The following is a 27,786-nucleotide window of genomic DNA, read 5'->3' on the forward strand; positions in this document are numbered from 1 at the left end:
CCCACAATGACATCTTGGCAAGCTGTTTTTCCGGTCTACATGTCCACCTCATGCTGTGGCTGTGAACGCACACAGATGCACATGCACATGTTGCGTTTCTAAGGGTTCTCATGTATATGCACAAATGCATATGAAGTTTCTATTGTCCCTCTCTCCCTGGGCATGGAGTCCTGTGTCACCCATTCTGAGTGTGACCAAGATACTGAAGCATCCAGTGCCACCAAACCAGAAGAAAGAAACAGGAAGGCCAGACACAGTTTGTGCCTCTTCTCTTCAGCCCCTGCAAGGTCCCACATGGATCCACAGAGTGATGGGAGATATCATTTTGTAAATATGTTTCTCTTATTAGTGAATAAAGCACTGTTGGTCAGTAGGAAAGCAAGATAGGCGGGACTGGGAGACAAGGAAGATTTGGAAAGAGGAGAGGTAGGTAGGATTCAAAATGTAGGACAAAGAGAGCAGAGATCCGGATCCTCTCTCTGGTAAGATGAGACCACGTGGAGATACTTAGATTAATAGAAATGGGTTAATATTTAAGACAGAGCTAGCCGATAAGAAATGGTAGTAACAGGTCAATCAAATATAGCGTCTCTGCATATTATTTGGGGCTGGCGTTGTTTGTGGGACCAGGCTGGTGGGAAAATACACTCGTAACACACAGAGGGTCTCATGTAAGTCACAGACGGTGGTGGACCCACCTCTTTAATCCCAGCACTTGGGAGGCAGAAGCATTCGGATCTCTGAGTTTGAAGCCATCCTGGTCTACAGAGTAAGTCCCAGGACAGCCAGGGCTACACAGAGAAATCCTATCTTGAAAAACAAAGCAATAGAAAACAAACAAACAAAAAAGCTTAACACTTACACCTGCCACATAGACTAGGCACAGACAGGGCATGGACTGAGGCACTTTCTGTTTGTAAGTTTCCCACACGGCACCGGGAAGTGACTAGTTGAGGCAGCTCAGGGATATAGGCATAAGGGTGACTCTGACCACTAGGCCACACATTCCAAGCAGCCCAGCCACCACGTGAGTGCCAGGAAGAAATACACACACAAGCAAGTCACGGGCAAGCGTAGAGTTTATTCTTGTATTTTGGCACTAGGGCTGTCTGGAGGACCGGCCCAGGACCCCACTGTCTAAGCAGGGCATTCTCCTTACAGCTGTGGCCTGGAGGTCGCTGCCCACCAAGGGGTGACTTCTGGCCAGGTAAGTCCTAGCGGAGGGCATTCTTAACTCCGGGTGACCAGGGGCTGCTCCTGACTGGTTAGTCACTGGTAAGCAGGACTGGTGGGCAGGCCTCAGGTGAGATGCAGTGGCCTGCATGCTCCACCAGGCCTGCAGGACACTGGCAGCCTGGAACACAGGGCCCCACACAGTGGGCTGCCAGCTCCCCTAGGGGTATGTGCTGGTTGAAACAGGTACGGGGACAAGGCGGTCCACACTCATCAAACACAAAGCCTCGGTCCGTAGGGCAGCCCACCACTGCAGAGAGGAAAGCCATGTCACAGAGGTCCCCCAGCATCTCTTTAGTCATCAAGCCATACTTTACAGACCTCCCTGTGTCCTCCCTGCTTGTAACACAGACTTGAGTCTACTGGGCTATTCCTCCTTTCTGTACTATGCCCTCATCTAACACAAGCTGGCATCACCCCCTTACCACAGAGTGTCGGGCCCCTCCAGACAGGAGTCACCCCAGCCTGGCGACAGTGGCTAGCGTAGGCTTCCAGGACATCACAGAGACAGATGTCAGCCGAGGAGCCTGGTCCACAAGCACACAGGTCATATACACAGGCAGCAAAGAACGGCTCTGGCGGAACCACAGCATGGCAGTGACTGAAAGACGAGCTCTTAATGAGCCCACACCGGGCATTGGCCTCACGCCTGGCGCGGTAGCCTGCCGCTCGGCATGGGTCCACTTCTCGGCCTGCAGAACAGGGCCGGCCAGCACCCAGCTCCTCCGGGACCTACAGGGAGAGAACAACCAGGATACGAAAAACATCACTGGCAAAGTCTCCCTGCTCCTGTAAACCAATTCTTACCTACAACCTTAAATGGAACTCATTGGGTCAGAGGAAAAGAAATAGAAAAGACAAGAAAGTAGATGTGACGGCTAGCTGGGAAGAGGAAAGGAATTAGTGGGAATAGGGTGATGGGGGAGGTGATCAAGATACAGTATAAACATGTATAAAAATGTCAAAATGAAACACAATATATATATATGTATATATATATGTACATATACATATTTAATATTTGCTAATGAAAACCTAAAAAAAGAAAGAGCAAGGCATAGTACACGCTTATGATCCCAGTTCTAGAAGGAGGGGCAGGAGGATCCTGGGCTAGATAGAAAGGTCCAGGTCAACCTGGACAACATAGTGAGACTTTGTATCAAAAAAGAAAAGCAAATGAACCAAAGCTCTCCCTTTGGGCTAGGGGCTGAGCGCAGTTGAAGAGTGCTTGCTTGTCTAGTGTGCACAAAGCCTGATTTTAATACTCTACACCCCACAAAAAAAGCTGGAATGGAGGTGCATGCCTGTAATCTCAGCACTTGGGCAGGAGGTTTAGCAGTTCAAGGCCTCACAGAGGTCAAGGACAGTCTGGATTATACGAGTTTCTCAAAACAAAATAGAAAGAAGTAAAAGTGCCCATCCGGCCCATCTGGTGCAATGGAAGCTGAGATAAGATGGTCACAGCCTGGAGCCCAGTATCTAGCAAGACCCTGAATCAAAAACCAAAGTAACACTGAAACAGCAAAACACCTTTCTCTCTCTCCTCCCGCCCCCTTTTTTCTTTTTCTTTCTTTCTTTCTTTCTTTTTTTTTTTTTTAGATAAACTAAGATTAAAAGAGGTAAATGATTTGTTCAAGGTCACACAGCCAGTGAGTGACAGAGTAGGCTTTAGGGATTGAGGTGACAAGGCCTCTAACAGGTCATCCTACCTCCGCTATTAATCAATTAATCAAAACAAGCTTCAAGCCTCCAACTTCCATGAAACCCCCCAAATCTATCTTGTGTCCCTTTTCACAGCAGGGCCTGTGCCCAGCTCCTCCAGCCTGCCCTAGCTTCTTCTTCCAACTCACTCACCTTCCAGCTGTTCCCAAATGCAGCCTCCGTGGGCAGAAACCTCCCGTCGGGACCCTGCAGATCATCCTGGGCAAAGCCATTGAAGTTCCCACAGAGACCACAAGTCCGGCCCCTGTAGGAGCTGGGAACCATCACCTCCACCTGGGACTGCCCATCCCACAGCACCTGTGTAGAGAGGCCTGGGACTAGGGAGGGGGAAGGAGAAAGACCCCCCCCCCCACGGAGCTCATAAATGAGAGTCCACTGCTGCGGAGTGGACCGGTGCACAGCCTGGGCCACTTCCGTAGACTTTATACATTGCTGTGCAGCCTGGACAAATACTGGTGGCGGGGAGAGCTGCCCGCTACTCCTGGGTATCTTTCAACTGGGTTTCTGGTGGTACCAAACCGGCTTCCTGAGAATCACCCGTCTTGTGACCTTAAACATGATTCAGTGCAATCAGAGTCTGGATGGAGCGCACACAAGCATGGGTTTGTAAGTTATGACTCTGGCTGCAATCAAGAAAACAAATCGCCTTTCCACGTGGGAGTTGGGAGAGCCCCCAGAGCCCACTAGAACACTTTGCTTGACAGCCTCCCTATCCCTACCAAGTCCCCACTTTACAGACAAACTGAGGTCCAGAGAAAGCAGCTGATATTGGCCCAGAGTCTCAGTGTATGGATAGCTGAAAACAGACTCGGGACAGCTTTTTGAGGTTGTAGCTGCATGTTCTCACTTCTTTCTGCCTCCTCCTTCCAACAGGAAGGAGCAGGCGGCTGTCTTTATCGTTCCGGAAGCATAGGCTCCCAGACCCACCCAGCTTTGTCCTCTGGCCGCACCTGAAGCCCAGGCTGGGCATGCAGGATCACAGTGCGACCACGAAGCTCAACGTACAGCAGTGGCTCCTGAAGGAAGGGCAAGGTCACCGTGTGCTGGTCCACCTGGAAAAGAGAGGGAGAAGGGAGGGGCCATGTTGGGCCAGACAGGTGAACTGTGCAGAACTGACCTTCCCTGAGTCCTTGGCTCACCATGACTGTCCTGCCCTGCAGCAGCCTCACAACCACGGTTCCCAACAGCACCGCAACCTCTTGGGTCCAGGCCACACCCCTCCGGCCCCGGTCATCATTAGTCACGTGCACACTACAGGGAGGAAGGGCCCGGGTGCCAGAGGTCAGAAGCGCCAGATTTGGGTGTCAGGGAGAAGGGAGAAGGGTGCGCACCTGAAGTCGTCGCTGTGACAGTCCTTGGCCAGCACGTAACTGCAGCTACCCTGGAAGTGTAGCAGGCGGCCGTCGAAGGTGCGGTAATGGGGATCTCCGAAGGCCATGCAAGAAGCCGGTCGGGGCAAACAGCGGGGACAGCAGCTGCCGGGACTCAGGGCAGGAGCCTCAGCCTGACCTCAGACCCAAACACGGGGTCAGTCACAGCATCAGCCCATCTTCTCTCTGACCCTTGAACCCAGGTTCAGCGAGAGCCGGTTGTTGGGACGCCCTCTTGTGTTCACTCCAGGAACAGCACCATCCCTGGCTCCACTAATAGCTCACGAATGGCCAACAGCAGCCCAAGCCCCCTCTCATGGCTCTGGGATGGCAATGACCCTTTTGCACCCCGCCCCTCCAACCCTGGACCAAAGCACTCACCGGGCCACAAGCGAGCTTACTACAGCGCCTGCTCTGGCAGCGCACGGTGCCAGCCACGCAGGAGCAGCTGGTGCAGGCATCTACTGCCCAGTGTTCCCCAGAAGCTACCTGGTGGCCCTGATGCACGCATGACTGAGTAGGGGCTGAGGGGAAATGAGACAGGGTCAGTGCCCTACTCAACACATCAGTGCTGGTGGAAAGACACCATTTCTCCTTCTAAAACGGAGGGTGAGGGATCTCCGCAGGAGCCGGTGAATGGAGAGTGGGCAGGACCTTGCAACCCTTGCATCAACCTGCACCCATCATGTGACCTGGGGACAAGTGGGTGTGTAAAGGGAGGAGGGACCAACAGCCACCAACAAATTGGGCCACATGAGTGGCAGCCTCGTTGTGCTGGGCAAGGAACTGAGGCCTGGGCATCATTCCCTCCTGCTCGGTTTTGTGCTCTTGTGGGGCAGACAGAAGGGATCACCTGCGTCCCAATTCCCTCCATCAATCATCACAGCCCGCATCTTGGCATTGCTCACAGAAGGTGCCGACTTTAGGCACTGCCAGCCAGCCGTAAGGACAGCAGAGCTCTTGGCACTCCTTGAGGGGACTCTCCAAATGGCCCCAAGGAAAGGCAGACACTGTTGTTTAGGGATTTCCTGAGTAGAGCCTTAGGCCGAGCCTCTTCCTCCTGTCCCTTCTATCTGTCCCCAATAGCGCAGCTGGGAATGGAGCCCAGGACAATGCCGCTGCCACTCACAGGGCCCATATTTGCTGGTGGATGTAGGCCCCTTCTCCCTTTACACACCCACTTGTCCCCAGGTTACATGAAAGGTTCAGGTAAAGCAAGTAGTGCTGGGTTCCTGCCCACTCTCCATTAACCAGGCTCCTGAGGAGAGCCCTACCACTCAGTCCCAGGAAGAGAAATGGATGCCTTTCCGTCAGTACTCTGCCTTCTGGGAACTCTTGTCGCATTTCACAAGCACCCTGAGGGTGTTAATTTCCTCAGCAAGCCCCGTAAGTCTGCTGGGTATTAGGCCTTGCACTCAAGCTGGTTGGTTATGGAGTCCTGGAGACCCAAAATGCCAATCCCTGGAACAGCCTACTGGGCCAACCAGTAGACTGCAAAGTGCAATGCCTCTATGGGCCTGGGATTCACGGGGCCCTTGAAAAACCCTCAGGCTTGAGAACGCAGGCCTCGTTCCCTATTTCTTCTGCCTCATGAGTCTTCTCTGCACCCAACTGAGTAGCACCTCAATTTCTACAACAAGGATGGAAGCTGCATTCTGCCTGCAGACCTCAGGACACCCACAAATGCCATCCCTTCCCCCTCCAGCCCCAGGATCCTCTCTGATGGAGAGACTAAGTCTGGCCACTTACCTTTACACACCGGGCAGCAGTTGCCAGGGGGGGTGTGGCGCTCCCACAGGGGACAGCTGAGCTCAGGACAGGCCCGGTGAGTACAGAACCATGTCAGATCCTATTGTGGTCATGTAAACACGACATGGAGAAACCAGCAGATGTCATGGAGTTGTGGGGGCAGGGTTGGGAGTAGGGTGTAGGTAGGAGATGGCATTCAGGGCAAATGGGCAAATGTCAGAGTGAGCAAGAAGTAGCTATGGGGAGAGGTGGGCCACAGCTCAAAGCAGGGCAAAGGGGCTCTGAGCAAGAGGGCTCACCCTACACTGGCAGGTGTAGCAGCGGTCTGGTGGCATCAGCTCAGTCCCCAGTAGGTCCTCTGTGCAGTTACTCAATGCCTCTGTGAAGGCAAGAGCCCAATGTAGGGTGAAGGGGTCAGGGGACAGGAACCACAGTCCCAGCTCTTATCCACACAAAGAAAAGTTTGGACTCCCTGTGTTTTGCTCAGTGAGACAGACAATGTGGAGTTATTCATGAGTTTGCATCTCGCCCTGTACACCTGGCTTCCACAACAAGGATGGGCTGAGTAAATGAATGCCAAGGCTTAAATCTAGAAAACAACTGTGCTGTTTTTCAATATTTATACTGAAAATATAACTCTCTATGCCCCCACATATCTTTATAAATTCTTATTTGGAGAAAAAGAAAAGAAACAGGCTGGGCAGTGGTGGTGCATGCCTTTAGTCCCAGCACTTGGGAGGCAGAGGCAGGAGGATCTCTGTGAGTTTGAGGCCAGCCTGGTCTACAAGAGCTAGTTCCAGGACAGGCTTCAAAGCTACACAGGCAAACCTGTCTCGAAACACCCTCCCTCCAAAAGAAAGAAAGGAAGGAAGGAAGGGAGGGAGGGAGGGATGGAGGGAGGGAGGGAGGGAGGAAGGGAGGAAGAAAGGAAGAAAAAGAGAATGGCTCTCCTTAACCCTGCTGCTGAGCCATTTAATGGCTCTATTGTAGAAACCTGCTAGCCTGCAGTGCCACCTGCTGGGCAGGATGTTTATCTATCCTGTACCCTAGGACTCACGCGCACAAGTAGGACAGCAGCCCTGGGGCCCAGGAGGTAGAAGCTGGCTTGGTGGGCATCCCACCAGAATGGGGCACTGCCGCCGGCGGCAGTGAAGGCTCGGAGACTTCTCAGGTTGCAGCTACAACAAGAATGGGTGAAGCTGAGCTGCTTCTGGGCACCAGGGTCCCCCTATCCGCTGCACCCTTGTCTTCAGGGACTGTGAGCATGTCGCCTTGCTCTTAATCCGGAGATGACACCCCTTACTTTTTAAATTTACTGGGGCTTGAACCATCGTGTGACCTTAAACCCCTTGGCACTGTTCATACCGTCCTCCCCACCCCCACTGCCTGGCTCCTCGCCGAACACCAATCGGCATCCCTTCTGTTTATGAGGATAGAGTGAGTCTAAGGTAGCCCAGGCTGGCCTCAAACTTGATATGTAGCCAGCACTGGCTTTGAATTTCTGGTCCTCCTGCCGCTACCTCCCCGGTGCTAGGATTATAGGACATGTGCCACAGTGTACCTTGTTTGTGTGGTACTTAGGATGGAACCCAGGCAAGCACTTTACCAATGGAACTACATGCCCAGCCCTCACCGGTGCTTTTAAAACAGAATGCAAACACTCTCCATGTGGGCTGCTCACTACTCCTGAACAACAACAACACCCCAAAGAGCGGGGTGGGGGGCATCAATGGCCTCCTGATTCGGACCTCGCGCCCTGTCTAAATCCAGACCTAGCTCCACTGACCAAGCTCAGCCTCACTCAGTTCTGGACCCAGAGACACACTCTGTCTGATCCCCATGGTCCTGCTCCATGAGGTGGCCAGCCCCAGACCCAGCCATCTCCTACCTCACAGGTGCACACCTCACAGGCATCTGCCCCAGGCTGGAAGCTCTCCCCGGGCTCATACTTCCGGCCCTCATGCTCACAGCCTTGAGGGGAGGCGCGAACAGAGGGGAACAGAGGGAGGCGAGTGGAGGAAGCTTCAGGCTGGCAGCATCGCCAGGTGGAGGGCTCCTCCCCCCTCCAGCTCCTGTCCCCCACCCTGGGGCTACAGGAATGTCGGCTTCTTCTCCTGGAGCCCCCTCACACCCATCCCTGCCACCCAGCCCAGCACCCCCTACCCAGGGCTCCCTCCCACTCCAGGTTCCAAGTACCAGAGCATGGGGGACAGCAGGCACTGGGCTCCTGCTGGGGCTGGATGCAGGCAGTGACACACTGGACTTGGGCACAGGTGATGACGCCCTTGTGACACACACAGGTGGAGCAGGGGCTGTTGGCAGGCACCCAGCTACTACCTTCAGGATGCTCCTCTCCGTGAGCCAGGCAGCCTGTGTCCCAGGCAGGCAGGAATAAGCCTTGAGTCCAAGATCTGGACGACCGCACCCCTCCCCATCCCTCCTGTGGTCACCAAGGCATGGGGACAGCAGGATGAGGATGGGGGTGTGGCATGGATATGGCAGGAGTGTGGCATGGATATGGCCAGGGCAGAACTCATGTCTGTGGGGGCTATAGGGGAGCCATTTTCTTGTTGATCAAGTTGCAAGTAGCAGGCGCTGTTGATGGACACCCATGGTACAGCGCTGGTATGCAGCAGGCATGTAATAGATGCACATGGAATGACTCGCCCTTTTACTACCCATGTGCCCCAGGCAACTCTCCAAGCCAATTTCCTCCTGTATCCACTGGGGATTATATCTGTCCTGTCTTGTTTACAAGGTGAGAGTTGCTGAGGCGGTTCTGGGGATAGCTACACAGGGTAGGGTAAAAGGCCGCAGACTGGCTGAGAAAGGCTGAGGTTCTCGGGCCAGAGGCCAGAATGTACATCTTGACCTTGCCACCTGCAAGCTGAGTGGCCAGGAAAATTAGGTTACCTCTTGTGCCTCCTTTTCTCATTCTTAAAAAATGGGAGGCAGGGGACCAGGGAGATGGCTTAGCCAGGAAATGCACTTGCCACCAAGCTGGACAACCTGAGTTGGGTCCCTGGGACCCACATGGTAAAGGGAGAAAAGGGACTCCTATAAGTTGTCCTCTGATCTCCACATGCAGGCTGTGATGTGTTTCCCAGCCCAAATAATGAATAAAGATAATAAAAAATGGGAGCGAAGGCATCATATCTAGGTAAAATAGCTATGCTCTTAAAATGAGGTGTGTGTGTGTGTATGTGTGTGTGTGTAAGACACAGAGAGAGGGAGGGGGGTCTGGTGTGCTGTATGTACAGTTCTAATAAGTGTTATTAATCAGGACTATATTACTACTGAATAAGGAGGGAGACGGCATTGAGAGGAACTAGCTGGCCCACTAAGGATGTGCTGATCTGGGAGAGGAAAGGGTGACTGTGGATTAAGGGGACATCCAAGAACTGGGGGGGGGGGGTAAAGGGAAGGTCATAGGGTATGGGTACAAGGCTGGGGTTACCTGTGCATCGAGGACAGCAGCTCCCTGGCTCTGTGACCTGAAGCAAGCAGGGCAGGGGAGGACACTGAAGCCGCATACAGCTGACCTGGCCAGCCTGCAGGCAGGAGATGCAGGGTCAGGGGCTTGCCATGGGGGCTTGGACCCAGAAGCATGGACCGACCTTGCTCAGCCTTGCTTTTACATACCCAACAGCGGCAGCGCTCACAGCTGCCCTCCGGCCCCTCAAACTCCTCCCCGTCTTGGTGCTCCTGACCCTGAGAGAGGCAGCCTATGGGAGACACACTTTCTGTGGGGGCGGTTGGTGCCACCCTGCCCTACCTCAGACCCGGCAGAAAGAGAGGGGAGGAGGAGGAGGGCACAGGTGCCAGGCACACAGAAAGGCAGTGGCCAACTATGCTCACTTCGACACACAGGGCACAAGCAGGGGCCTGGAGAGGGGTGTGAGCAGAGAGCCGGAGGACATGGTTTCTTCTGACAGCGCATAGAACCTTCCTGGGAGTAGAGATCACACTGTTACTTGGACTTCCAAGTTACCTTCCAATCAGGCTGTACTACCAGCTTGGATTACTGATCTTATCAAGCCCGAGACTCTCTTCCCTGGCCAGAGAGGCCTGACTCATCAGATGTCACAAGTAAAATATGTTTACTAGGTGCAGAAAACTCCTTCCAGGCCAGAGAGGAGCATAAGGGATGAGAAGATGCCAAGATCCCAAAGATTCGCCTCACCTGGCAGGTGCATAGGGAGCAGGTGGGGTCAAGAGGATCCGGAAGGGTCTCTCCGAGGGCAGCAGTGATCCCATGGTACAGGCATCCTGGCAGAGTGGGGAATGTAACAGAGGGCCACTGTCAACAGAGCCCTCCCGGCCACATGCGTGAACACACATAAAAAGGCAGGGCAGGGCAGGGCAGGGCAGGGCAGGGCAGGGCAGGGCAGGGCAGGGCAGGGCAAGGGCGGGAAGGAGGCTATCGTCAGGGCTACAGGATTTTGCACAGAGATTTGCATGCAAGGAGAGGCTGGGAGACAGTGGCTGTGGAGATGGAAGACAGGAGAACGTCTTGCCTGCACAGGAGAGGACAGGGTGGCTTGGGCAGGCTGGATATGTGACCAGGTAGCCTGGCTCAGAGGGGGTGGGCTGGAGAAGCTGCCCATCCCGGTTGGTGACTCGGGGCAATGGGAACCATTGGACAGTTTTCAAGAGGGTGACATTTGAAGAAGGCAGCAAGACAATTTAAGAGTAGGAAAGTAGAGAACACAAAGGGCCAATTGGTGAGGTGACAACGGGGACAGAGAAGAGGGCAGATCATGCATGTGGGGATTCTGGGGGTAAGAGAAATCTCTGTGCGTCTATCTCAGGGATCCAACTGTATACAAACCTCCTGCCCACTGGTGCCCAGCCCCAGGGAGTACCCAGGGGGGGGGGGGCGCCGGGGGGCGGGGGGGGGCCGGGGGGGCAGGGGGCGGGGCCCGGGGGGGGGGGGAGTACCAGCAGGGGTGCGGGGTGCCCCAGGGAGTACCAGCAGGGGTACGGGGTGCCCCAGGGAGTACCAGCAGGGGGGTGTGCAGGGAGTACCAGCAGGGGTAGGGGTGCCCCAGGGAGTACCAGCAGGGGTGCAGGGGGTGCCCCAGGGGAGTACCAGCAGGGGTACGGGGTGCCCAGGGAGTACCAGCAGGGGGGTGCCGCAGGGGACCAGCGAGGGGGCGGGAGTACCAGCAGGGGCGGGGTGCCCCAGGGAGTACCAGCAGGGGACCGGGGGTGCCCCAGGGAGTACCAGCAGGGGTACGCAGGGGGGGTGCCCCAGGGAGTACCAGCAGGGGTATGGGGTGCCCCAGGGGGTACCAGCAGGGGTACGGGGTGCCCCAGGGAGTACCAGCAGGGGTACGGGGTGCCCCAGGGAGTACCAGCAGGGGTACGGGGTGCCCCAGGGAGTACCAGCAGGGGTACGGGGTGCCCCAGGGGGTACCAGCAGGGGTACGGGGTGCCCAGGGGGTACCAGCAGGGGTACGGGGTGCCCCAGGGAGTACCAGCAGGGGTACGGGGTGCCCAGGGGGTACCAGCAGGGGTACGGGGTGCCCCAGGGAGTACCAGCAGGGGTACGGGGTGCCCAGGGGGTACCAGCAGGGGTACGGGGTGAGGCAAGTGGCTCCTAACCCTGGCAGGTTGGACAGCAGTGCCCAGGGACGATGCGTGGGTGGCTGCAGGCTGGAGGCTCACAGGGCTGATGGGTGCAAGTCACAAAGCCCCCAAGGCAGGTGCACAGGCTGCAGGGTTCCCTGGGATCTGGAAACTCCTGGCTGCTCAGGTAGGATACCCCCAGATACTCACAGCCTATCAGAGAGGGGAACCGAAGAGGAAGACACAAAAGGGAGAGGAAAGCAGTCAGCCCCTGAGCCTGACCTGGCAGGAGGCCAGAGGCTCATCAGGCCACTGCTAGAAGGGACCAGACTACAGATGAGGATGCAGTGGTGTAGGGTCAAGGTAGCCCCTTTCCAATACTCGGTCAAACTCAGGTTGATTAAGAAGGGGGGACACTCTGCCCTGCACTCCTTTATGACATCTTGCTTGCATCCCTTAAAAAGGGGGGTGACTCAGCAGTTAAGAGCGCTTGTTGCAGGGGACCGGGATTCAATTCCCAGCACCTATGTGGTGGCTGGAGATCATCTCCAGCTCCAGAGCATCCGATGCCCTCTTCTGACTTCTGAGGCCATTAGACACACATGGTACACAGACATACATGCAGGCAAAACATTTATACACACAGTCTAAAGTAAATAAATAGACCTTGTCTTAAAAAAAAAAAAAAAGGCCAAGTATGATAGTGCTTGGCCTTTTACACACCCATACATATAAAGTAGACTCATACACCCAGAGTTAAAAGTTTAGAATTTAATACACAGACATATATGACATATATATGTATGCATAGATAGATTTTTTTTGAAACAGGATCTCATATTCCTGAGGTTAGCCTTGAACTCCTGATCTTGCTGTCTAGACCACCTCAGTCCTAGGGTTACAGGCATGGACCACCACACAGGTAGAATTCCACAGTATTGTGCTTTAATTGTATTCTTTTTAATCTCCTATTTGTGACAAGTCTAATTTTTAATTTAATCTACCCAGGAGGCTGGTGAGATGGCTCAGTGGGTAAAGCCTCTTGCCATCATGCCTGACAATTTGAGGTCAGTCCCTGGGAACTGGCAGAAAGAGAACTGATCCCTGACAGTTGTCCTCTGACTTCCTGCTACGTAAATTGAACTAGTATGTTCATTTGAAGAAAAGCTCTAAATAAATAGAATTACATTTGGTAGAAGATGCTAAAGTAAATTGGGTTTGCTGATCAGAGCCTGTAACCCCGGCATTTGGGCGATTGAGGAAGGAAGAGAGGGCAAAGGTAATCCCCAGTGACAGAGCAAATTGGAGGCCAACATGGGCTACATGAGACCCTGTCTCAAAAAATAAAGATTGTTTAGATAATACAAGAGTGATTAGGAGGGAAGAACTATTTTTTGTTTTTGCTTTTTTTACAGACCCAATGGGATCTGGTAATCTGCTCAAGTTCACACTCCTAAATTGTTTCAAGGATAGGAGAAAATGCAGGCATCCATAGAGGACTTTGTTGTTGTTTGTTTGTTGTTTTTCAAGATGAGGTTTCTCTGTGTAGCCCAGGCTGTCCTAGCAGTCTCTATGTAGACCAGGCTGGCCTCGAACTCAGAGATCCACCTCTGCCTCCAGGGTGCTGGAACTAAAGGTATGCACCACCACTGCCCCCTTTCTCTTTTTATATTAAAAAAAAATTTTACTATTTTGATCTGCTTGGGGCAGTGAAGAGGAGGCTAGCTCAGCTCTCTCATCAGCACCACCTCCCAACGCCCACACCCCTCATCCCCAACTCACTATCGCAGGTGGGGCAGCAGTCTTCCGTGCTGGGGAAGGGACACTGGGCAGGGGCACAAGCCTTGGGCTCGCAGTTGACGCTGCCCTCCCAGCAGAGGCACATGAGGCACGCGATACTAGGAGATGGGAAGCGCTCCCCATTGGCAAACTCCTTCCCCTGAAACAGGCAGCCTAGAGGGAAGGGCAGAGACTGGGGACCGTGGTGGCTGGTGGCCAGACCCTGCCCCTTGTTCCTTACATTTTCACTAAAGCCCCCAGGTAAGAGTGACCCCCAGGAAGGCACAAGAGGGGAGCAGGGGCATCAAGGCTGGGAGAGGGGTAGCGAAGGGCAAAGAGGGGTGGGGTGCCACCCGGATCTCGAAGGGTGCCACAGAGGAGGTACCATCGCAGGAGGGGCAGCAGGGGCCCCGGCGCGGATGGGCGCAGGGCGCGGGCGGGCAGGGCAGTCGCTGACAGGACACCGAGCCGTCCAGACAGAGGCAGCGGCTGCAGGGATCACCCGGTGGGGAAAAGTGTTCCTGGTGGCGGGCGGGGACCGCACCCCCTGACTGTGGGCAACCAGGAAGGGCATCTGCGGAAAGAGTGCGTCAGGGCAGGAGGGGCGGGAAGAGCCGCTGGGAGGGGCGGCCCAGGGAGCGGTGCCTACCCCTGCACCGCGGGCAGCACTCCCCCGGAGGCAGAACTGGCTCGGGACAGGAGGGCGGAGGGCAGCGACGCGCCAGGCACTGTACGTTGCCGCTCTGAGGATGGACAGACAGATGGAGTCAAGTCGGGTTAGTGCGAAGGGGTCCCCACCCTTATGCACCTCCCCTTTCCTACGATCACACACTCACCAGACAGCGACACGCGCGGCACGGGTCAGTGGGGTGAGGGAAGTCCGCTCCGTTAGGGTACTCTTTCCCGCCAAAGGCACAGCCTGAAGAGGGAGCAGCTATGGGCCGCCCGTCCCCAGGGGCAAGGACCTGGGGGACTTCTCCATGTGCACCCCAGCCCAGCCCGGCCACCTCACCTTTGCAGTCTGTCCTGCAGCAGGCGCTGGGCAGAGGGTGACCACAGAGGGCGCTGGGGCAGGCCCGAGGCTGGCAGTGAGCTTGGCCTTCCTGACAATGGCACTCCTGGCAGGGGTCTCTCGGATGAGGGAACCGCTCTCCATCCACAAACACTTGTGTCTCCAAGACGCAGTCTGGGCAGCAGACGGTGGACAGGAGTTCCAGCAGAGGCTGACAGTGCTGGAGGCCACCTGCCTGCCTCTCCAAAGCTCCCAGAGCCCAGAGGCAACAGAATAACCCAGAGGAGACAGCTTCGAGGCTGTCTCCAATAAGGGAGAGGAGGAAAGGGGGCTGGCCATGGGTAACAATGTATCTCTCTCTCTCTCTCTCTCTCTCTCTCTCTCTCTCTCTCTCTCTCTCTCTCTCTCTCTCTCTCTCTCTCACACACACACACACACACACACAGGGGTGAAAAGTTTGAGTCCCTTGAGTTACTTGGAGATGGAGATGGATGTGTGTCTCTGAGGGCACTGAGAAGATCCTACATAAGCATGTGCCTAGGACACATATCTGTGCATGCAGGGACCATGCTCCATGCATCCGTGTTACATAGGTGCATAAGTGGGTGCATCTGAGAGGAAATGCAGGATCACAGAGAAAGGTGGTCTGGTAACACAAAAAGGTAACAAGTCTTGATCTTTCTCCCCGCCCACGCCCTGGCCAGTTCCATAGAGCTCTTAGTTGTATAAGGCCAAAAACAGTTCTGAAAGCCATTGCTTTGGGAGATAACCATTGATCCCACCTGGCTGAGTGGCAACAGAGTCTGGGCCCCCCAGGCCAATCAGACACAATAAACACATACCTGGGCACTTGGGGCAACACTGGCCTGGTCCACTCTGGGGCTTGGCACAGGTTGTGGTAGGACAGCTGACCAATGAGCATCTCACAGTCCCATCCTGGGATCAGGGAAGGGGTAGTGGGAGAGCGTCCAGGAGGGGCTCTGAAGGGCAGCTTTTAGCCCAGGGACGTACCTCACAGCGGCAGCTATGACAAGGGCTGTCCACATCTGTGAAGTTCTGCCCATTGTTGTACACTAGGCCATGGTAAGTGCAGCTCTCACAGCGGGGGCAGCAGGCACCTATGTGGCACAGGCTGGTCAGGGTGCGGTGGTCAGGGCCACAGAGGAAAGACGAGATCTGGCGGGACACTCACCAGGGGGCTGGGTAGGGTGTTGGCAGGGTGCTGGGGAGCAAAGCGCAGCGCTGCACACGGGCATTCCATCTTGGCAGGAACAGATGGTACAAGGCTGCCCATCTGGCTCCCACTGGGTCCCCTCAGCAAACTCCTCACCATTGAGCACACAGGCTACAGCGAGGGGGAGGGGTCTGTCACCATGGCAACCTCAATATCTTCATCCATCCTTGTCCTTCCCAGCCTGGGGGCCCTGGTTTGCACCCCCACCATTGCCTCTGAACAAACTCTGAGATGCTTAGTAGACAGACCCTCCTTATTGGGTTACAGCTCTGCCCTGAACCCCGCTCTATGTAGTGCCCTCGGCAGTTACCCAGCACACACACGCGCACATGCACGCGCGCACACACACACTCACACACACACACACACACACACACACACACACACACACACACACGCACTCACCTGAACAGAGCTTCGGGCCAGAGGCAGACCGCGTACAGGGGGCAACCGGGCAGCCCTGTTCTTCACAGGATACTTCACCAGCCTAGGAAGAGCGCCAAGTGAGAGGTCTTTAAAGAGTGACACAGGACTGGGCCAAAGGTAGGCCTGCTCACCTGGCAGGAGCACCGAAGGCAGTGGCCATTCTCTTGGAGGGTGAAGGTCTCCTGGCTCTGATATTCATGTCCCTGGTATTGACAGCCTGGACAGGAGGACAGGGGCCTGGGGGACAGGACTAGTGGCTGAGCAGGAAGCATCATGCCACTCCAAGGCATAGTATCCCCATCTTGAGGAAGATGACCTAGGCATGTCCTCTAGGAGGTCCTGCCTGCATCTCACCACACACACCGCCGAGAGGTGAGGACTTAGCTGGGGGAAAGGAACATGGGCACAAGGGAAGCAAAGCTCACCACCATCCAGAGCCTGTTGTTCCTAGCTGGTGCCTGCCCCTTGCCACTCACCATCACAGACAGGGCAGCACTGCCCAGGAATCCTGCCCGGGTATCTGCAGGGTGCAGGTGGGCAGGGCAGAGGCTCACACTGGACACTCCCATTCTGCCAACAGGGCCCAGTCAGCAGGGAACAGACCCTGAAGCCAGGCCCTCCCTGCCAGACAGCCATACTTACAGCACAGCGGCAGCTGGAACAGGGGTCCTGGGAGCCCACCGGTTCCCCGCTGCTGTGCTCCCGCCCATTTAGGAAACATCCTGTTGGGAAACGGAGCTCAGATAACTCGTGCTGGGCCAGACATCAGCACTTCCGGCCTCTCTAGGCCCTCTGTTCCACTCCCAACTCACCATCACACACTGGGCAGCATGTGCCCGGAAGGGGCCTGGCAGGGTATGGACACAGGCTAGCACACTCTCTCTGGTGGCACTGGATGTGGCCCTCCTGGCAAGGAAAGGCAAAGAAGAAACCTCCAGGGTTCAGCCCAGAAACAGAAATGGCATTAGAATCCAAGCCAGACTCCAAGCCATCAGCTCACCAGATGGCCCTGTGGGATGAAATGCATCCCCACCCCTCTCTGCCACATTAGTATGCCGAAGAGATTGCCCCTGGAGCCTCAAATACGGTCTCCTCTGGAAACAGAGTTGGTGAAGATGTAGTCAGTTAGTGAGGTATTACTGGAGCATGTTGTATCCCTAACCCACTATGACTTAGCATCTCTATATAAAGGGGACTCAGACTCACACATAGGGAGAATGCCACAAGATGAAGATGAAACCAGATTTGGATGCTGAGGCTGAGAGCTGGCTCAGCAGTTAAGAGTGCTTACTGCTACTGTAGAGGAAGCAGGCAGCCCCAGCCATCTGGGATTGCAGCTCCAAAGGATCTGTTGTGGATGGTCTCCCTGGGACCTGCACTCACATGCACAAACCCACACTTAGACACAAGTGTACTCACATAGTTAAATAAATAAATATATAACAGAGGGGCTGGAGAGATGGCTCAGCAGTTAAGAGGACTAGTTGCTCTCCCAGAGGTCCTGAGTTCAATTCCTAGCAACCATATGGTGGCTCACAACCACCTGTAATGAGATCTGGTGCCCTGCATAGATGCAGGCAGGACACTGTATACATAATAAATAATCTTAAGAAACAAAGCAAAACAAAACAAAAACCAGGCCAGCTGTAGTGATGCAAGCCTTTAACCGCAGCACTTGAGAGGCAGAGGCAGATAGATGTCTGTGAGTTCAAGGCCTGTCTGGTCTATATAGTGAGACTGTCTCAAAAAATGTTTTTAAATAAATGAAAAATAAAATCTTAAAAAATATATTTGGATGCTATAGAAGCCAAAGAATGGTAACAATGATGAGAAGCCAGGAAAGGCACCAAAAAATTCCCTTTCACAGCCATCTAAGCAAACCAAACCTGCCACACCTTGGTCTTGGACCTCTGGCCTCCAGAACCATGGAGGATATTTGTGTTGTTTTAGTGTGTAGCCCTCAGTTACAGAAGCCTTAGGAAGCTAGTACAAACATACAACCTAGCAAGCTACCTAGCTGTATGTGATTCTGAAAAAAAAAAGTAAGTAATGGTAGTCCAGTGCTCATGGCTTGTGAGTTGAAATGAAATACAGCTGGGTATCGACTTCAGGAAGCTGGTAGTTCCAACTTGCTCCAACTTTGTGCTTTGCCTATTCCCAGGAAATCTTTCCCTACTTCCTCTCCTCACCCACTCTTCAAGGCCTAGGTGAACGGCACCCCATGCATGAAGTTTTAGTTCCAAGCTGCTGAAGCAAAGAACAAGGTAACACAAGCCACATAAGCCACGTAAATCTTTTTACAAGGTCAACTTTTGAAACGGAAATGGAAACAGAGAAGATTAAATTTATATTGTAATCCATTTACTTACCACATGTGAAGTATTATTTCAACATGTAATCAACAGCGTAGCGTATTAGTGAGATATTTTGCATTCCTTTTTATCCTGCTGTCCCTCTCTTCATTTTTTGTGGATTTTTTGTTGGTTGGTTGTTTGGTTGGGTTTGTTTTCAGGGATAATAGTTGTGACAAGGTCTCACCATGTAACCTATGCTGTCCACATATTCACTATCTTCCTGCTTCAGCCTCCTAAGAATTAGGATCACCAGCAGGCATAACTACTCCCAGTCAGTCTTACTAGGTAGTCCAGGCTAACCTCAAATTCATGACTTTCCTGTCTCTGCCTCCTAAGTGCTGAGTTTAAAGGCATCGGCCACAACGCCTTGCCCATAGCAGTTCTGGCCAACCACATCTTAAGGGCTTGAATATTACAAGTACAACTGTATTCCTCTCTCTTTGGAGCTCTGATCACCCAGTGTGCCCTGCTCTATTAGCTCTCCACCCATCCATGAACTTCTTGAGCCAAAATGACCAGATAGAGCAGGCAAACAGGCAAGCCCACCAGATCGAATGCTCACAGGCCCCACGATAAAATCATCTCCATAGCTGTCTCTTTTCAGTGTCCACAGATGTAGCCCATGGGATGAAATCAGGAATCCAGTGGGCAGGCCGGATGGCAAGGCAGGATGAGGGACAGTCCAAGCGCAGCCCCAGGACTCACCAGGCACTGGCAGATGCGGCACGGGTCTCCGGGAGTGGTCCATTCTTGGCCGTGGTCCCTGTGAGAGTTACCTTCTGTGCAGCCTGGGGACAGAGAACAGCCTATATGGGAATCTTCCTGGGCCCCATCTTGCCGAACTCTCCTTCTACCTCTGTCTCAGCCTTCCTAATCCTGACATGCTCTAATGCTTTAATACCCCCAACCACAACATTATTTTCGTTTCTACTTAATAACTGTAATTTTGCTACTATTGTAAGTCATAATGTAAATATTTTTGGAGACAGAACTTTGCCAATGGGATTGTGACCCACTTGTTGAAAACCTCTGGTCTAGATTCTCAGGGACTCCCAATGCCCCAGGCAGAGTGAGGTCCTTATTGCTGCTCCTCAGCCTGCTCTTCTGTGCCTGGATAGCACTGCACACCCTCCAGCGAGGATCCCCTCCCCTGCTGTGGCCAGATGCACTTGGTCTCCTTAAGTTCATCTAGTCCTGGTCCCTGCTTCCTCTCCTGTCTCTGTAACACTAGTTTATAGGGTTGGTGTGACTCAGGGTCACCCTCTAGTGGCAATCCCCCCCACCCCCCGGAAGGATTTTGTGTCTGAGTGCCCAAAGCAGACAATGGTCATTTATTATACAAAACTAGAAGGTACATCACGTGCACCTTACAAATGGGAAACAAATGGAGAAACAATGACTTAGAATCACGTGACCACTAAGAGACAATGGAAAACTTTGAACTCGGGTGCTGTAGTTCCAGAATGTGATTGACTCGACATTGCTTACCCACTAATCAAACATCAGTCTAGGAGGAAGGGCTCTGGAGTCAAGAAACAGGGTGACAGCCTGCTAGGGACTCTACAAAGAAAGAGTCACAGGGACTGGATAGATAGCTCAGTGTTTGAGAGCACTGATTTCTCTTTCGGAGGACCTGAGTTCGATCCCCCCCGCCACTGGTGCATAGATGTACATGAGGGGAAAACACTCATACATATTTTAAAAACACATGAATAAATGAAAGGGTCGTGGGTCCTCACCTTGGCAGGCTGGGCAGCAGTGTCCAGGCTTCAGGACTGGCTCAGGGCAGGGACTTGGCAGGCATTTCACAGGTACGCATCGAACCAGGCTCCCCTACAATGGACAATGTCTATGACACTCCGGTGTGACTTCCAGCAGGTTCAACACGGTCAGGTGTCCAGCAGGGATGGAGGGTATTATGAGCACTTTCCCCGCCAGCCTGGTCACAGAGCTGCATCAGCCCCAAATAACACACAGAGACTATATTAGTTATAAAGCTGTTGGCCTGTTACTAGCGTTTCTTATTGGCTAGCTCTGTTTAAATATTAACCCATTTCTATCAATCTGTTTCCATATGGTCTTGGCTTACCAGAGAGAGGGCCCGGACCTCTTCCCTCACGCCCCTACATCTTGATTCTTCTCTACTACATCTCCCAGAATCCTCCTTGCCTCCTGGTCCCGCCTATCTTGCTTTCCTATTTGTCAACAGCGCTTTATTCATTAACCAATAAGAGAAACATATTTACAGAATGACATCTCCCATCCAGACGGAGAAGCTCAACAGCACCGGGCTCAGGAGGCACGTACGAACGAACGGGGCTAACAGTGATGGACATGGCCGGGTGGGACAGCGATGGTCCAAGGATACAGGCGTGGGTGGGAGGGGCAGCCACTCACCTGGCAAGAGCACTGCAGGCATGGGTTGGAACTGGACAAGAAGCTGGCCCCTTCCTCGTGGAGCTGCCCTTCATACTCACAGCCTGGAAGGTTGTCAGGGTGACAAGGGTCACCAGAGAGCAGGGTAGGGGGACAATACCCAAGGGAACGCATGGCCCCAATAGGTGCGGACCCACTGAGGCTGAGGGGATACGTGGGTGAGGACATGGTGTCACCTGGACGGCAGATGGGACAGCATTCCCCAGGCGGGATGAGGGTCTCCAGGCAGCTGAGCTTGGAGCACGAGGGCCCTTGGCACTGCGCAGCTCCTGCCTGCAGGGCAGACACCGAGTCCTCCCTTGAGCTCTCTGCACTGCCCATGCTGGGGTACGCTGCACGCCTCAAAGGCCTGCCAGGCTTCAGACCAGAGTGCCAGAGGCATGGCCAAGCCTCGGGTAATGCGGAGCAGCGGGACATGAGCAGTGGCTATACTCTGATTCTCTTACCTGATTTAGGTCTCCGGGTGCCACCTGTCAACACCCTGTGCCCCCAGAGCAGCCTTCAAAACCAAGGCTGGGTCCCTAAGTAAGAGACCCAGGTGCCTGGGACCACATCAAACAGCTGGACGGCCTGTTTTTGTATTTCCTTCATCTTTCCAGCAAGTGGCAATCAGGGGTCTCACTCTGACACAGTGTGCTGACTTTATTTATAACAGGCGGGAGGAAAGTGTCTACAAAGCTGAGCCCACACCCTCCACCCCCATGCCACATGGAACACAACCATCAAAGGCTTGCTCTTGTCATATAGAGTAGCGGTGGCTCTGAGGCACCATACCCCTGAAAGTTCTCTCTGTGTGTTTGTGTCTTTGAATTATACAGTTTGGGGCATGAGAAGAAAAATGCTGGACTCATGTGTGTGCATCAAGTACTCTGCCACTGAGCTATATTGCTAGCCCCAGAGTCCTTTTAAAACCCATCAACTCCTAGGACTTCAGTCTTGGTCTCTATCCAAGGGCTGGCTGGAGTCCTTGTCCCTCCTAACTGACCACCAACTGGGATGCCTCTTCCGGTAGGACACCAGACAAAGTACAGGGCCCTCAGTTACAAAGGAACTCCAGATAAGTAACACTATACATTTTTCAGTATGTCCCGGCCTGGTCCGGTGATGCAGGCCTCTCATTCCAGGTACTTTGGAGGCTGAGGCAGGAGGGTCAAAAGTTCAAGACTCACTTGGAGTATAGAATGAGCTCCAAGCCAGCCTCAGCAACATGAAACAGTCTAAAGACAAAACAAAACCAACAAACAAAAAGCAAGAGCAAACAGAATGTCCCAAATGTTTTATTATATACGTATATATATGGGGCTGGAGAGATGGCTCAGTGGTTAAGAGCACTGGCTGCTCTTCCAGAGGTCCTGAGTTCAATTCCCAGCAACTACATGGTGGCTCACAACCATCTGTAATGAGATCTGCTGGCCCGCAGGCAGACATGCAGACAGAACACTACATACACAACATATAAATAAATCTTTAAATATATATATGTGTGTGTATCTATAGCTATATATTCATATATAGACATGAATATATATATTCATGTGTTATTTGAAATTCAGATTTTGCAGAGACTAACTAAAGAAGAAACAATGAATTTGGGAGCAGAGGCAGGAGGATCCCTGTGACTTTGAGGTCAGCCTCTGCATAGTGAGTTCCAGGCGAGCCAGGGCTACATAGTGAGACTCTGTCTCAAAACAACCAAAATTCCTTAGAGCCACCATCTTCCCTCCTCCTAGCTCTCCTCAAGCGCCCTGCCTCCTAGCTTCCTGTCTGACCTCTGTTATTCCATGGCCTCTGTTATTCCATGGGATCTAAGAAGCCACCAGCCCCTGCCTGTCTGTAGAAACAGCTCCTGCCTGCAGCCCACTGCCCTCTCGGGCCCTGTGCCTAGGCTGTAGCAGCCTCCCAGCTGGTCTTTGCATCCATCCCATACCAGGGGGATATTCCTAATACTCTTCCTTGGCTCTGTGAATCTCGTGGTATCCCACAGCCACTGAAGGAAATCCAAACTGCACAAGCAGCAGCATCCTGGCTCTTCTGGCCTTCCTAGGCTGACTACTGCCCTATGTCTCATCCCACCTCTGTGGCTTTGTTTTACTTTTTTCCTTTTAATTTATGTATTTTTGGGGGGTATCAGTGTTGTGTCTGCATGTATACCTACATGCCAGAAGAGGTTACTGATGGTTGTGAGTCACCATGAGGTTGCGGGAATTGAACTCAGGACCTCTGGAAGAGCAGCCAATGCTCTTAACCTCTGAGCCATCTCTCCAGCCCACACAGAGGGCTCTTAAGCATTCCTCTTTCTAGTGAAATTCCACCAAGAAGCTATGGGGACCCAGAAAGTATGTGCAGATTGAGCTCCAGAAAGTAAAGCTAGTTGGAATCCCAAGGTCACGGATGAAAGTCTGGGCAGATAGACTCCATAACACAACCGGCACAGGATGTCAGCGACAGGCAGCTAGAGAGGCAGACAGGACACAGTGACAGAGGCAGGCAGCACACAGTGACAGGTCTTGGGTATCCAGGTGGGTCTCAAGCACTCACCAGACAGCGGCAGGTGGTGCAGGCATCTGGGGAGAAGGTCTCCCCATGACCATAAGACCGGCCATTGTGGATGCAGCCTGAGGTGGAGACAGTAATGCCATTTGGGGCCCTAGTGCCTTCTTTAGGCCCCCAAATATCTGCAGTGGGGATGGGGTGACACTGACCTTGGCAGTGGGACAGACTGGGCTGGGGGCCACAGTGTACAGTCCCATCGCGGCACACACAGGCCGTGCAGGCATCAGGCTCCCAGCGAGCCCCTTCAGGACAGGTGTGTCCCAGCCCCCAGCAGGGGGAAGATGCTGAGCAGCAGCCACAAGACTCCAGTCGCATTAATCTGCCTTGCAGGTCCCTGTTCTGGGGAAATGGAGTGGAGGGGCAGGCTCGGCTCAGCTTCCTTCATGAATAATTCCTCAAGGATTGTGAGATAGAGAAACTGAGGCAGGATGAGGATCCCTAAGCAGAGGTGGGTTTGCTTCTGTCAGCACGTTTCAAGTAAAACTATTGCTTGAACAGAGAAACGTGGGGCTCCTTTCCTGCCCTAATAATTAGAGTAATTGGAGTGGGGATAAAACCCTGGCTGGTGGTTACTTGTTATAAAGCCTAGTCTGCCTCAGGTGCTGGGACTACAGGCATGCATCACTTTGCCTGTCTTTTAAAGACATCACCCATTCACAATCTTCCACAGTGGTGTCTTATGTATAGGCAGTATCCCATTCTCTTTGCCAAATGCATGAAAGAATATGTAAACATTCCAAAAAGAGGAGGTATCAGGACCACTCAGATAAGAACCACTCTATGTGCATTTTCAATGGAGTTCTAGGGACAGGGGATATGTACAGCCCTTACCTAGCCTGTCTGAGGACCTGGGTTCATTCTCAAGCACTGTCAAAACAATAAACAAATAAGCAAAACAAGGGCAGGGGATGGATCAGTGGTTATAACACTGGCTGCTCATGCAGAGGACCTGGGTTTGGTTCCCAGCAGCCGCATGGTGATCTATAACTCCAATTCCAAGAGACCCAATACCCTCTTCTGGCCTTGACAAGCAGCAGGCACACATATCCTGTGCATATAAGCATGCATACAAACACCCACACATACAAAACAAAAATAAACCCTAAAAGAAAATTAACAACAAAGGCTGGTCTTGGTGGTGCACGCCTTTAATCCCACCACTCAGGAGCCAGCAGGGGCAAGCAGGGGTGAGTTCAAGGCTAGCATGGTCTACATAATGAGTTCCAGGACAGCCAGGACTATGCAGAGAGACCCTGTCTCAAACAAAATGAAGCAAACAACCCCCCTAGTTTTCTGTTCTCAGGCCTCCAAACCCAAGCCCCTCTCTTTCTCCCAATATGCAAGCCCATCCTAAGGAATCCCTGCCAGTCAGCCTCCACAGTACCTGCTTTCTGAGGTCAGTCACCTCGGCTTCCAGCCGTTCCAGCCTCTCCTCCAGGGGGCACCCTTGCTGCTGGGGAGCCTCAGCAGGGACCAAGGAGTGGGAGGGTGCCTGCTGCTGATAGTCAAGAATGTCAGCAAGCCTAGGGCGCTTTCTGGAGACCTCTCCACCTAAAGGGTACACGAAGCCAGCTTGGCCTGTAGGCAGGGATTGGCAAGGTCTCCTGGGCTCTGTCCACTAAACCATAAGGAGAAAGAGCATCACCCTGAGCATCACCCTGTCCACCTACCCCACCACTCAGGTGAAGAGACATGGTGTGTGAGGGTGGGCACAGAGAGAAGTAGGTTGGGGGGGGGAAGAGATAAATGAAAGGAGGCAGGAGCACCATAGCAGGCGCCTTGGGAGCACCATAGCAGCCTAGATCGATTTCCTCAAGGGACACAGAGCAGCATCCAGACCAAGGCCTCCCTGCAGCCTGCTCTCACTATACAGGGATCCCTAGCCATGGAGCTGGGGTGTCTGGACCATCCATCCACTGTAGGCCAGAGATAGCATGGAGCTCTGACATGTTATGTTCCTCAAGAGACCAGCACAGGCTGAAATGCAATGTGGGGCGGGGTGGGGGTAGTTGGGTTTATGCAAGGAGGGCTCTTTAAATAGCTGGAGAGCTTGTGTGTGTGTGTGTGTGTGTGTGTGTGTGTGTGTGCGCACGCGCGCACACACACACACACACACTCACGCTTGTCCCCACTCACCTAACCCTGTCAGGAAAGGAACTGCTTTGGGAATAGGTGCCTCCCATCCCAGTGTTTATAGGCCTGTGGCAGAAGCACCCCCCTCCCCGTATTGGATGAGGTGGGCCCTGGAAAGCAAACCTTGCTGTACTGAGCTGGCAAGGCCTCCAGCAGGGGCAAGGCTCAGGCAGTGAAGACAGCCTGTCCCTGGTTCTAAATAACACGTCCAGGAAGGAGGATTGCCCTCAGAGTTTAGGCCGGGGGTGGCGGCCCGCGTTCCCCTCACCTCAGCCCCACTAAGTCAGGAAGGTAGAGGCAAAAGCTGCTTCCCACAGACATCCATGGAGCAGGAGGACAGGGGAGGCTTCCCAGAGGAGGTGACAAGGAAGGAGGCTGAAGGATTTGGGACACGAGGCCTTGCAGGCAGAGGGGGAGCATTCCAGTCTAACTCCCTCAGTTACCGAAGGTAGAAATCCGGGGCTCTGCTATTCTTCTGTCCCCTCTCAGTCCCTAACAGTTTCCGGTTTCCCTGTCCCACAACCCACCCCATCCATCCTCCTCATCTTGGGGTGAAGAGAGAGCTCCCGATTTCAGTTTGCTCCTCTCTCACGCAGCACAAGTCTCCCAGAGCAAGATGTCACTTGTCACCACAGCACGGCTCAGCTTTCCATCCTGCTCTACCCTCTCTACCCTTACACCACCATCGGCCCCCCAGCCTGTTCTCATCTCCTGCCTGGTGCAGGAGATCCTGTCCCCAGAAACTGGCACTGTCTTAACGTGGTCCCTCCGCCCTACTTCTGTCCACACGAAGGGTGCTCACAGATAGCGGGCTCAGGATCTGGAACCCTCCACCCAAGCACGACCTCCTCTAGCTTCGCCACTGCCCGGCACTCCAGGCAGCTCCTCCAGACCCGCTTAAGCAGGCACAGCAGAGGGGTCAAGGAAGCCGGGAAGGGAGGGCGTCCTCTGGAATCCCTCGTAAAGTCCTCCGGGAAGTAGCACAAGCCTGGTTGCTCCCCAGAAACTGAATTCGAGTTCCCGCTCAGTCTCCTCCTACCCTGTTCCTGCAGAGACCACCCATTCGTGCAAACCCCACAGGCTACAGCCTGACAGGACCAAGTCAGCTCCCACAGAGAGCATTTCTTCCCCCCCCCCGTCCCCCCTCCCCTTCTCAACACAAATAATTAACTTCAGACACCCAGATACCAGGGCAGCCTCTGCTTCACCACTGCTAAGCCCTCCTTGGCAGGGACGGCGGGAGGACCTGGCCCAGTCCCGGAACCCCCCTCCCGGGCCGCCCCTTCCCCCACTCTGCTCGCCCACCGACGGGGAGTACGGAGAGAGAGCCCAGAGGCCGGCCGGGGACGAGCACCCCAGGCGGGGCTGGGGAAGTGGTCTGCCCCGGTCCGACGGTCTGCTGGGCTGAGCCCGACGTGGGGACACCCCCTGGACGCCCCGACTCACCCCGCGCGGCCAGCGCCAGGCTCCCGAGCTGCAGGAGCAGAGGTAGCAGTGCGGGCCCGGCCCCCGCCATGCTCTCCGCCCGCCCGCCCGCCTCGCTGTGGCTCGGGGCTCGGCGGGCGCTGCGGGAGGCGGGGTGCGGAGACTCAAGCCGCCGCCCACCCAGTCTTTGTTCCGGGAGGGCTCCGCGGCTCTCCGCCCCTTGGTGTCCGTTCCCCCACCCCACCATGGGCTTCGTGTCCCCCCCCCCCGTCCCGGGCCCCTGCGGGTCCTGACCCATAGCAGCCTGCCAAGCTCTGCAGGAAGCTGGGCGCAGGGTGGGGGCGGGGGAGTCAGGACCACCCATCTCTCGGCCCTCTTGGGCTGCTCATCCTTCAAATGACTTTTCTTCCTCAGCCTCATGCGGTTATAGGAACAGCAGGCTGAGCGGGGGTTCAAATCCTCAGCAAGGGGCTGGAGAAAAGGCTCAGCGGGAACCAAACCCAGGCCCTTGCTACTTTTGTAGAGGACCTGGGTTTGGTTCCCAACACCCATGTGGCTACCTCATAATCACCTGTAATTCCAGTTCCAGGGCATCCCATTTCTAACCTTCCCGTCGCCAGGCATGCAATACACACATGCAGGCAAAACACCTCATACATGTTAAATAAATATTATTCTATCCCGATCCCTATGTAGTCAATTCCGCGTGATTTTTAAATAACACTTTACTTCCCTCAGGACCTCTGCATTCCTGTTTGTAAGCATTGAAACCCATCATCCACTTAAAAC

General features: G+C 53.9%; 1 protein-coding gene across 1 annotated transcript; it reads right to left on the reverse strand.

The window, feature by feature from the left end:
• Positions 1-1,117: 1,117 nt before the first annotated feature.
• On the reverse strand, positions 1,118-27,088 carry Kcp (kielin cysteine rich BMP regulator). The gene is made up of 37 exons (XM_051175814.1): positions 27,019-27,088; positions 24,824-24,990; positions 23,425-23,778; positions 21,063-21,159; positions 20,848-20,930; positions 20,190-20,283; positions 19,156-19,238; positions 16,909-17,002; positions 16,739-16,818; positions 16,573-16,666; positions 16,228-16,313; positions 16,076-16,157; positions 15,629-15,781; positions 15,448-15,554; positions 15,279-15,372; positions 14,437-14,610; positions 14,261-14,343; positions 14,074-14,167; positions 13,810-13,998; positions 13,428-13,598; positions 11,682-11,858; positions 10,258-10,343; positions 9,933-10,023; positions 9,717-9,799; positions 9,532-9,625; positions 8,271-8,444; positions 7,963-8,045; positions 7,132-7,252; positions 6,374-6,453; positions 6,075-6,174; positions 4,707-4,849; positions 4,287-4,459; positions 4,095-4,206; positions 3,906-4,007; positions 3,088-3,252; positions 1,659-1,965; positions 1,118-1,483 (listed from the first exon to the last, which is right to left on the reverse strand). Exons 1-37 carry the CDS (start codon positions 27,086-27,088, stop codon positions 1,266-1,268), a joined length of 4,758 nt encoding a protein of 1,585 aa, XP_051031771.1. The 3' UTR covers positions 1,118-1,265.
• Positions 27,089-27,786: the final 698 nt, after the last annotated feature.

The sequence above is a fragment of the Phodopus roborovskii genome, unplaced genomic scaffold (assembly GCF_943737965.1).
Source record: "Phodopus roborovskii unplaced genomic scaffold, PHOROB, whole genome shotgun sequence".
In the NCBI taxonomy this organism is placed as follows: domain Eukaryota; kingdom Metazoa; phylum Chordata; class Mammalia; order Rodentia; family Cricetidae; genus Phodopus; species Phodopus roborovskii.

Excerpts from the sequence above, each read along its gene's own strand:
- Kcp (XM_051175814.1), bottom strand. The coding sequence starts at position 27,088 with ATGGCGGGGGCCGGGCCCGCACTGCTACCTCTGCTCCTGCAGCTCGGG. Across the intron at positions 16,819-16,908 it reads ATGCTGCCCAGTGTGTGATG|GATGTTTCCTAAATGGGCGG; the intron begins GTGAGTTGGGAG and ends GTTTCCCAACAG. Across the intron at positions 6,454-7,131 it reads CTGCTGTCCTACTTGTGCGC|AGGCATTGAGTAACTGCACA; the intron begins GTGAGTCCTAGG and ends TTGCCTTCACAG.